Source organism: Bison bison, unplaced genomic scaffold (assembly GCF_000754665.1).
Source record: "Bison bison bison isolate TAMUID 2011002044 unplaced genomic scaffold, Bison_UMD1.0 scf7180017864280, whole genome shotgun sequence".
Lineage (NCBI taxonomy): Eukaryota > Metazoa > Chordata > Mammalia > Artiodactyla > Bovidae > Bison > Bison bison.
Window position 1 is genome coordinate 1613976 of NW_011494852.1, and position 10985 is coordinate 1624960.

The 10985-nt window shown below is 42.5% G+C and overlaps 1 protein-coding gene across 1 annotated transcript in view; it reads left to right on the top strand.

Moving 5' to 3' along the window:
- The window catches only part of WDR88 (WD repeat domain 88), a 47885-nt gene that overhangs the window by 32133 nt on the left and 4767 nt on the right, over positions 1–10985 (top strand). Inside the window, exons 8-9 of the mRNA XM_010849279.1 lie at positions 1672–1754; positions 3634–3702. Coding sequence (XP_010847581.1) covers positions 1672–1754; positions 3634–3702 — 152 coding nt within the window. The remainder of the gene's footprint in view (positions 1–1671; positions 1755–3633; positions 3703–10985) is intronic.

Here is a 10985-nt window from a genome sequence, read left to right on the forward strand (position 1 = left end):
CCCACCTCCCGCCAAGATCAATTTCTCTTTTGTATTGACTTTTCTCCTCAGAGAGGCAAAGATGGCTTCTGGTGGTCTAGGCCAACAACGGTTCTGGCTACTGACAGTCCTTGACAAAGAGAGACCCTCTTTCTGATGGCACCCACACAAGTCCCAGGGAAGACTCCCATTGGTTCAGCTGACATATGCCCATCTGTGAACCCGCCCCTTTCACAGGGAATGGAAGTCTCTGATTGGCCAGGCCTGGGAGACTTACTCATCCCCGGAGCTTGAGGTCAGAGTCATGCCTTCTGAACCAGAGGCACTGAGAATAGGTGAGGGGTGTTTCCCCATGGGACATTGTGGAGCCGTTTCCAGATAAAGAGGCATAGATGCGACCAGGAACAATGACAGGAAACAGCCAGGGGCAACTGGCTTCAGTGAGGGCCATGACTGCTCCTGACATCCAGGAGCCAAAATGCTGTACTCCCCGATCCTTGTGGGGAGTGGGGCTTGCTGTGTGTGACAGGGGCTGGGGGCGGGGTGCTACCTGACCAATACGCACATAGTCAGGGCCTGACTTGTGAAATGTTTCCTTCTTCAGAAGTAGCATCTCTGTAAGTCAGACCCTCCTATGAGGTATCCCACCAGCTTCTGTCTTTGGCTTTCCATTTAGGTTTCAGAGTTGTGAATAATCAATCGTCACTATTTGCAGATTCTGTATTTGTGAAGTTATCTACTGGGTAAAGTTTATTTGTGACCCTAAAATCAATACTTATGGCACTTTTGCAGCCATCCATGGATATGTGCAGAGCAGCGACAAATTTGCCATATGCACATGTTCCCAACTGAGACTGAATGAGGTGACCCTCTGCCTTCTTCCAGTTCTCTTACCATAAGATGTCTTTTTTGTGATCTATTTAGTTCCACTTTTTTTTTTTCCATTTTGTGCTTTTTGTTTATGATTTTTCTGTTTAAAGAGGCCCCCAAACATAGTGCTGTAGTACTGTCCAGGATCCTAACTGTGTGAAGCCTGTGATGTGCTTTACAGGGAAACACAAGTTAGGCAAGCTTTGTTCAGGCATGAGTTATAATGCCAGTGGCCATGGATTCAATGTTAACAAATAAGCAGTATGTGTTAGATAAGGCATCTTTAAACAGAATCAGACAGAAAACGAAGTACTGATTGGCTGATGAAAATGTTGTGACCAGAGGCTCACAGGAGCTTAACCCCATGTTTTCCCTATGGCCAGTCATTCATTGAGTGTTTGAGATGACTTTGTAGAGCATAACTACCATGAACATTGAGAAAAAGTGAAAGTGTTAGTTGCTCAGTCATGTCCAACTCTTTTCGACCCCATGGACTGTACCCCACCAGGCTCCTCTGTCCATGGGATTTTCCAGGCAAGAATACTGGAGTGGGTTGGCATTCCTTTCTCCAGAGGATCTTCCCAACCCAGGAATCGGACCTGGGTCTTCTGCATTGCAGGTAGATTCTTTACCATCTGAGCCCCCAGGGAAGCCCAACTCTAATTGACTGGGGGCTGTTGAGTCACACAAGGAAGAGGGTTGAGTGTCCTCAGGCACAGTGGCGCCTCACAGACGCACCCTCAGCCTGCTTTGGCCTCACCAGAGGACGAAGCAGTTGGCTGAGGAAGGTTACCCCCTGAGACGCTTTCATTTGTGTTCCAGCCTCTTTTCTCGTGTCTGGAGGGTTTGACAAGACCGTGGCTATTTGGGATGTAGAAGAAGGCTACCGGAAGCTCTCCTTGAAGGTACCAATGCCAGTATCAGATAGAGGATCTGAGCGTCATTCTTTTTTAAAAAAATATATTTATTTTATTTGTTTGACTGTGCTAGGTCTTAGTTGTAGCATGTGGGATCTTCTTTTCAGTTGCAGCATGCTGGATCTTTGGGCTTCCCAGGTGGCACAGTGGTAGAGAATCCTCCTGTCAGTGCAGGAGACCTGGGTTTGATCCCTGAGTTGGGAAGATCCCCTGGAGAAGGAAATGGCAACCCACTCCAGTATTCTTATCTGGAAAATTTCATGGACAGAGGAGCCTGGCAGGCTACAGTCCATGGGATCGCAAAAGAGTCAGACATGACTCAGCACATACAAGGAACTAGTAAGTATGCTGAATCTTTAGTTGTGACATGTGGGATCTAGTTCCCTGACCAGGGGTTGAACTGGGTCCCCAGCACAGGGAATGTGGAATCTTAACCACTGGACCATCAGGGAAGTCCCTGAGCTTCATTCTTTAGTCATTTCGTATTGGATGCTGGGGATACAACAATGAGACAGACCTAAATATTCCCAATGGAACTGACACCTCTGTGGGAAATGACAGACAAGAAAAACAGCAAACACATCCTCAGTAGTGATGAGCGACACAGAGAACCCACAACAGGGTGATGGAATAGATTCCAGGGATTAATCCATAGTGGGTGGGCCAGGAGGGCCTCTTGGAGAAGGTGGCATTTGAGCTGAAAACTGGAGGGCAAAGGAAGACTGGATGAGTGAGGATCTTGGGGAAAGGCATTCCAGGAAAATGGAGCAGTAAAGGCAAAAACTCCGAGTAGGGGCCGTGTCTGCAAACAGCAGGAGTCCCCATACAGAGGAATGAATGTCATCATGAGGCATGCACAGACAGCTGTGGATTCCAGAATGGTGGGTGTCAACTGGGTGCTTTTGGCTGCAAGTTAGAGGAGACTCAACTCCAAGTGGCTTTGTGATATGGAGATGGATTATCGAGCACAGCGAGAATCCAGAGGGTAGGCAGTTCCAGAACCGGTGCCTCTGTTCCAGTTGCCCCCATGCCAAGATTTTTGCACACCCCTTGGTCTTGTGATCGCATGGCCACCTTTGGCTGTGAATTCAGGAGACTCCCAAGGCTGTTCTGTGTCCCCCTCTTCTCTGTGGGTTTGGAGAGGCCAGGGGAGCTTACATCATAGCACATAAATGTTCAACCTCACTCTGGTTAAAAGTCCCTTTGTGCTCCCATCAGGTCATTCTACTCTCCTTTTCCTCTTCTCTCCTCTATTATTCCACCCTCAAATTCCTGCCCTGTTGTTAAATGCACAGCAGTTTAACCTAGCTCTTACTTCTTTTCTTCTTACCATACCTCACCGTCCACCTCTTTCCATGTGGGAAAGACCCAAGAATGAAAAAGATGCTGACATGGAGCTCCAACATCATTAAGTGTCTGAACCAGCAAGTATTTATCTCCTCTAAACTCCATTTACTGGAGGAAATTAACCCCATGTACTTAGTCACAGTGGGTGGATTTGCAGTTACTTGAAGCCAAATGCTCCCTTAGCAATAGGACCACTGAGTGATATTTCCTAGAACAAAGAAAGCAGACAAAAAACTGTAAAATGTGCTCTGTGACCAGCTGGGAATATTTTTTTTCCCATTGTGTTAAGCACCAGAGTACTATTTTAAAAAACACATATGGTGCTGTGACATACACATGAATCACAAGCCTTTACACTTTGTACTCCACCTTAAATATCGTGGGTGAAACCAGGGACACACAATTAGTTGCTTTCAAAAGCAAGCAATGTTGAATTCTTGACTTTGTTTTTCAGTTCTTGTTGTTCTTTCAAAGGTTTTTTTTCCCCTCTAGATCCTCTTAAAACTCTGCTTTTCTTCAGGGCCATAATGACTGGGTGATGGATGTTTCCATTAGCAACAACAAGAAATGGATCCTCTCTGCTTCAAAGGTAAAAGTAGCCAACCTTTGAGTGACTTAAAATCTCTATCACATTTGTGAGAATTGTTGTTAGCATAAATGTATTGTCAAGTAAGATTCCTGAGCATTTCAGTCTGAAAGCCACACCTGGCCAGGCTGTCCCCATCCAAGGAACTGCCTGAAAATGTGGAAACTGGGTCTTTCCATTTGCTGAAGTGAGAAGTTCCCAGGTATTTCTTTGCATCATCGTTAGTTGAACTTTGTTGGAGCAAGAGCCTGTTCAGACTGGCAAATGATGGAGCCAACTAGGGGCTTTGGAGGGAAAGGGGTCAGCTTGTGGACAAGCAGACCACTCTGAAGTTCCAGGAGGGTCTTCCCTCTCTACTCTCTGCATTCTTTGATTCCCATGCCAAGGGCACATAATGGCCAACCTGGGACATCCTGAGGGCTGCCCTCCATGTGTGAGCATCAGAGAAGTAGGGTCCCACCTTGTCCCCCAACCTTAATTAGAAACATCTCATTCTCTAGACTGGGGGTTTCTAAGTGTATAAAAATGCGGACAAGACCCTGCCTGCCATGATCAACTTGTTAGAGAGCCAATGCAGGATACTGTAACACCTGACAAAAAAAAAGAACAATAATATAATACATAATAAAAATTATATGCCAATGTGTTGTTCCTTTACATAAAAATATGAAAAATGATTATGTCAATTATATCTCAATAAAGCTAGAAAAAGTAAAAATACAAGCAAAGTATAAAAATCAGTATTTATTTAAAAATTATTTACTTTTCTGTCACATAAATACAATTATTTAAACAAAATAACACTAGAACTAGTCAATAACAGTATTAGTAGTAACCTATAATAGGATAATTAAGCAAATATGGTTAAGAAAAATATGCTTTGTAATATTTCATTCTGTCCTTTGATATAGCAATTTATTTTGACTTAAAAAAGAAACTTTATTGGTTATTTTTAAAATTTTTTAAAGTTTATTTTTATGTGGATCATTTAAAAAATCTTTATTGAATTTGTTACAATATTATTTCTGTATTATGTTTTGGTATTTTTGGCTGCAAGGCATATGGGATCTTAGCTTCCCTAACCCGGGATCAAACCTACACTTTTTGCATTGGAAGGCAAAGTCTTAACCACTGGACCACCAGGGAAGTCCCTTTACTGATTAGTTAAATTTTACAGGCTATATTATTGTACATTCTTAAGATATATCAATGTAAAACTTTTTAAAAAGAGAATATAAATACAACAAGATTGATTAGACAGATACTTTATGTATTTATCTTTTCCAGCTTTATTGAGATATAATTGACATGTAACATCGTGTCAGATTAAGAGGTACAAGGTGTGGTTTGATAACACATATATATTGCAAATGCTTGCCACCATTTGTGCTGTGCTAAGTTGCTTCAATCGTGTCCCACTCTTTGCGAACCTGTGGGCTGTAGCCCACCAGGCTCCTCTGTCCATGGGATTCTCCAGGCAAGAATACTGGAGTGGGTTGCCATACCTTCCTCCAGGGGATCTTCCCGACCCAGGGATCAAACCCAGGTCTCCTTGCATTGCAGGCAGATTCTTTACCGCTGAGCCAGCGGGAAGCCCAGTTGTTGGTTGCTCAGTTGTGTCTGACTCTTTGCAAATCCATGGACTGTAGTCTGCCAGGTTCCTCCTCCGTCCATGGGAATCTCCAGGCAAGAATACTGGAGTGGGTCACCATTTCCTTCTCCGGGAGATCTTCCCAACCCAGGGATCAAACCCCGGTCTTCTTGTTTTACAGGTGGATTCTTTACTGTTGGAACCACCAGGGAAGCCCTCTTACCACCACAGCCTGAGCTCCACCATGTCATATAATTAGCATTTCTATTTTTGTAACAAGAACATTTAAGATCTACTCTGTTAGCAAATTTCAAATATATTATGCTATGCTATGCTAAGTCACTTCAGTCGTGTCCGACTCTGCAGTCCCATAGACGGCAGCCCACCAGGCTCCCCCGTCCCTGGGATTCTCCAGGCAAGAACACTGGAGTGGGCTGCGGTTTCCTTCTCCAGTGCATGAAAGTGAAAAGTGAAAGTGAAGTCGCTCAGTCGTCCAACTCTTAGTGACCCCATGGACTGCAGCCTAACAGGCTCCTCCGTCCATGGGATTATTATACCGGATTATTATCTGTAATCACCATGCTTTACATTAGAGCCCCAGAACTTGTTAATCTTATAATTGAAAGTTTGTATCCTTTGACCCAAATATCTCTCCATTTCCCTCCTGCCCCCTCCCAGCCTCTGGTAACCACTACTCTACTCAGTTTTTATACATTTTTTTCTTTTCTTTTTTTTTTTTAAGATTCCACATATCATTGAGATCACACAGTACTTGTCTTTTTCTGTCTGACTTATTTAATTTAGCATAATGCCCTCAACATTCATCCTTGTCACAAATGGTGGAATGTCCTTATTTCTCATGGCCTAATAATATCCCATAACATACACACACATATATATATACTACATCCGCTTTATCCATTCATTCACTGTTGAGTGTTTAGCTTGTTTTCATACCTTGGTTTTGTGAGTGATGCTGCAATGAACATGGGGGTGCAGATATCTCTTTGAGATCCTGTTTTTATTTCCTCTGGATATACACCCAGAAGAGGGATTCCTGGATCATGTGATAGTTTCATTCTCAATTTTTTTTTGAGGCTTCTCCAATACTTTTTTCCATAGTGCCTATACCAATGTACATGGCAACCTACAGTTCACAGCAGTTCCCTTGTCTCCATGTTCTCACCAACACTTAACTTTTTGATAATAGCCATTCTAACAGTAAGGTGATATCTCATTGTGGTTTTGATTTACATTTCCTTAATAATTAGTGATGCTGAGCACATTTTCATGTACCTGTTGGTCATTTGTATGTCTTTTTTGGAAAATTGTTTATTCAGTTTCTCTTTTATTGCTATTGTTGTTATTGAATTCTGTGAGTTTTTTATGAGTTTTGAATATAAATATTTTCTCTTTATGGTTTCAGGTCTTATGTTTAAATCTTTAATTCATATGAGTTAATTTTTTTTTTTGAGTTGTATAGATAGGGGCCCAGTTTCATTCTTCTCTATGTGGTTTTCTAGTTCTCCCAGCATCGCTTTTTTGTGGGAGAGGGCGAGGGTGGGATGATTTGAGAGAATGGCATTGAAACATGTATATTATCATATGTGAAACGAATCACCAGTCCAGGTTCGATGCATGAGACAGGGTGCTCAGGGCTGGTGCACTGGGATGACCCAGAGGGATGGGATGGGGAGGGAGGTGGGAGGGGGGTTCAGGATGGGGAACACATGTACACCCATGGCTGATTCATATCAATGTATGGCAAAACCACTACAATATTGTAAAGTAATTAGCCTCCAATTATAACAAATAAATTTATATTTTAAAAAATCATTTTCTTTTTAAAAATTTATTTAGTTTTTAATTAAAGGATAATTGCTTTACAGAATTTTGTTTTCTGTCAAACCTCAACATGAATCAGCTATAGGTATACATATATCCCCTCCTTCTTGAACCTCCCTCCCATCTCCCTCCCCATCCCACCCCTCTAGGTTGATGCAGAGCCCCTGTTTGAGTTTCCTGAGACATACAGCAAATTCCCCTTGGCTATCTATTTTACACATGGTAATGTAAGTTTCCTTGTTACTCTCTCCAAACATCTCCCCCTCTCCTCCCCTCTCCCCATGTCCATAAGTCTGTTCTCTATGTCTGTTTCTCCATTGCTGCCCTGCAAATAAATTCTTCGATACCATCTTTCTAGATTCTGTATATATGCATTAGTATATGATATTTATCTTTCTCTTTCTGACTTACATCGCTCTGTATAATAGGCTCTAGGTTCATTCACCTCATTAGAACTGATTCAAATGCGTTCCTTTTTATGGCTAGTAATATTCCATTGTGTATATGTATCACAACTTCTTTATGCATTCTTCTGTTGATGGACGTCTAGGTTGCTTCCAAGTTCTAGCTATTGTAAATAGTGCTGCAGTGAACAATGGGATACATGTGTCTTTTTCAATTTTGGTTTTCTCAGGGTATATGCCTAGGAGTGGGACTCCCAGCATTACTTTTGAAGAGACTAATCTTTGCTCATTGAGTAGTCTTGGCTTCCTCATCCAATTATTCACTGTGTAAGTGAGGGTTTATTTCTGGGCTCTATTTGTATGCTAGTACCATATTGTTTTGGAGAAGGAAATGGCAACCCACTCCAGTATTCTTGCCTGGAGAATTCCATGGACAGAGGAAGCTGGCAGGCTACAGTCCATGGGGTTGCAAAGAGTCGGACACGACTGAGTGACTGACACACACCATATTGTTTTGGTTACTATGTTGTTGCTGTTCAGTCACTCAGTCGTGTCTGACTTGTTGCAACCCCATGGACTGCAGCACGCCAGGCCTCCCTGTCCTTCACCAGCTCCCAGAGCCTGCTCAGATTCATGTCCATTGAGTCAGTGATGCCATCCAACCATCTCATCCTTTGTCAACCCCTTCTCCTCCTGCCCCCAATCTTCCTCAGCATCAGGGTCTTTTCTAATGAGTTGGCTCTTTGCATCAGGTGGCCAAAGGATTGGAGCTTCAGCATCCGTCCTTCAAATGAATATTCAGGATTGATTTCCTTTAGGATTCACTTGTCTCATACTTAAAATACGTGATTTTATGGTAGGATAACATTTTAACATCCTTTCTCTGACCAGCAATGATAATAGCCATCTTGTAGGCATATGTTTAAGGATGATATCTTCTTCCATTTCTGTAAAGCCACTGTTTCTGTTAGTGTTAAATGCTTCTGCACATTTTGAGAATGTTGAAAAATGACTAAAAAAAACTTTGCTTGGGAGAGGCCCAACAGTACAGGTAAGCAAATAAGATTCCTTTGTAGGATGTGCAGGCCCTTCAACTGGTAGGATATTTTCATTTATTTTGGTAAGTTAATAGATGAAATGGAATTTCCCAAAATTCACATTTTGGGAATTTGTAGGAATATGTACATGTCTGAGGAATAAGTAGCTAGATGAGCAGCGTCTAGTTTGTATTTGTGTAAGACGTCAACATGTTTCTGTTTTATATTTTCTACAGTTTCATTAAAATCTTTATAGAAATGAGGGTGATATGAAACCCTATCTTTTGAATCAAAGTGTCTAAGAGCTAGGGGGAGCTTTTTCGTTGTTGTCATTGTCATAGCTGGACAAATCACTCAATATATTGCAGACCAGAGGTCCCTAACCTTTTCGGCACCAGGGACCGCTTTCATGGAAGACAGTTTTCCAAGGACTGGAGTGGGGGAGGGTTTCAGGATGATCCAAGCATATTACATTGATTGTGCACTTTATTTCTATTGTTATTACACTGTGATCTATAATGAAATAACTATACTACTCACCATAATGCCGACCAGATCATCAGACATTGGATTCTCATAAGGAGTGTGCAACCTACATCCCTCGCCTGTGCAGTTCACTGTAGGGTTTCTGTGCCTATGAGAATCTAAAGCCACCATTGATCTGACAGAAGATGGAGTTCAAGTGATGCGGAGCAACTGTAAATACAGATGAAGCTGCGCTGGCCGGCCCGCCACGCATCTCCTGCTACACAGACCAGTTCCAACAGGCCATGGACCAGCACCATGGCCCCGGGTGTGGGGACCCCTGCTGTAGCGGGCATGGCTGTTGATAAAACCTGACAGCTCTGCGCTGTAAGGGCCAGCATGTATGTCACCAAACTTTCTCCTTTTGTTTTCCCACAGGATATTTACTTGCAAGTGCAGAGTCAGAAAATGTAACGTAACTCAGCGTGCTGCAGTAAATCACCACGGACTTCACCGCTTAACATACATTTAATATCTGAGAGTTCTGTAAGATAGAAGTATTACAGACTCTCACTGGGATAAAATCAACGTGTCAATAGGATTGTATTCCCTGCTGGAGGCACTAGGCAATAATCCACTTCTTTGCCCTTTCCAGCTTCTAGAAGACAGTCACATTCCCTGGTTTGTGGCCCCTTCTTCCATCCTCAAAGCCAGCAACATTGTATCTCTCTGTGCCTTTCTTCAGTTGTTACTTATTCCTCTGACTAGAATTTTCAGTTTTAGAAAACTTTGTGGTTATTTTGGGCCCATATGAATCAGTTCAGTTCAGTTCAGTCACTCAGTGGTGTCCGACTCTGCGACCCCAGAATAATCTACCTATTTTAAGATCATCTGCTTAGCACTCTTAATTCCCTCTGCAGCCTTAATTCCCCACTGTCATGAAATCTATTGTATTCTCAGGTTTGGGGGATTAAGATGTGGACTTCTTTGGGGGTGGGGGTAGGGTTGGGGGAGAACATTATTTTGCTGACCACATTCAATTTCATAATCAAAGGAATGATGGAGACAATGCATCTGAGGGGTATTCCCAAATTAGTTCAGTGACCAGTTTTTAAGGAGCATAGAGCTCTTATTAAAAAATCGATTTTATTTTTTAGAGCAGTTTTAGGTTTATATAAAAATAGAGCAAATCATACAGAGTTATATTATAGCCCTACCCTCCAGTTGCCAGTATTATTAATACCTTGCATTAAGTGTGGTATACTTATCACCATTAATGAACCAATATTGATACATAATTATGAATTAATGTCCATGGTTTAAGTTTCACACTTTATGTTGTGTCCAGTCCAGTTCAGTCGCTCAGTCGTGTCTGATTCTTTGCGACCCCATGAACCGCAGCACACCAGGCCTCCCTGTCCATCACTGACTCCCGGAGTCCACCCAAACCCATGTCCATTGAGTTGGTGATGCCATCCAACCCTTTCATCCTCTGTTGTCCCCTTCTCCTCCTGCCCTCAATGTTTCCTAGCATCAGGGTCTTTTCAAACGAGTCAGCTCTTCGCATCAGGTGGCCAAAGTATTGGAGTTTCACCTTCAACATCAGTCCCTCCAATGAACACCCAGGACTGATCTCCTTTAGGATGGACTGGTTGGATATCCTTGCAGTCCAAGGGACTCTCAAGAGTCTTCTCCAACAACACAGTTCAAAAGCATCAATTCTTTGGCTCTCAGCTTTCTTTATAGTCCACTTCTCACATTCATACATGAACACTGGAAAAACCATAGCCTTGACTAGATGGACCTTAGTTGACAAAGTAATGTCTCAGCTTTTTAATATGCTGTCTAGGTTGGTCATAACTTTCCTTCCAAGGAGTAAGCGTCTTTTAATTTCATGGCTGCAATCACCATCTGCAGTGATTTTGGAGCCCAGGAAAATAAGTC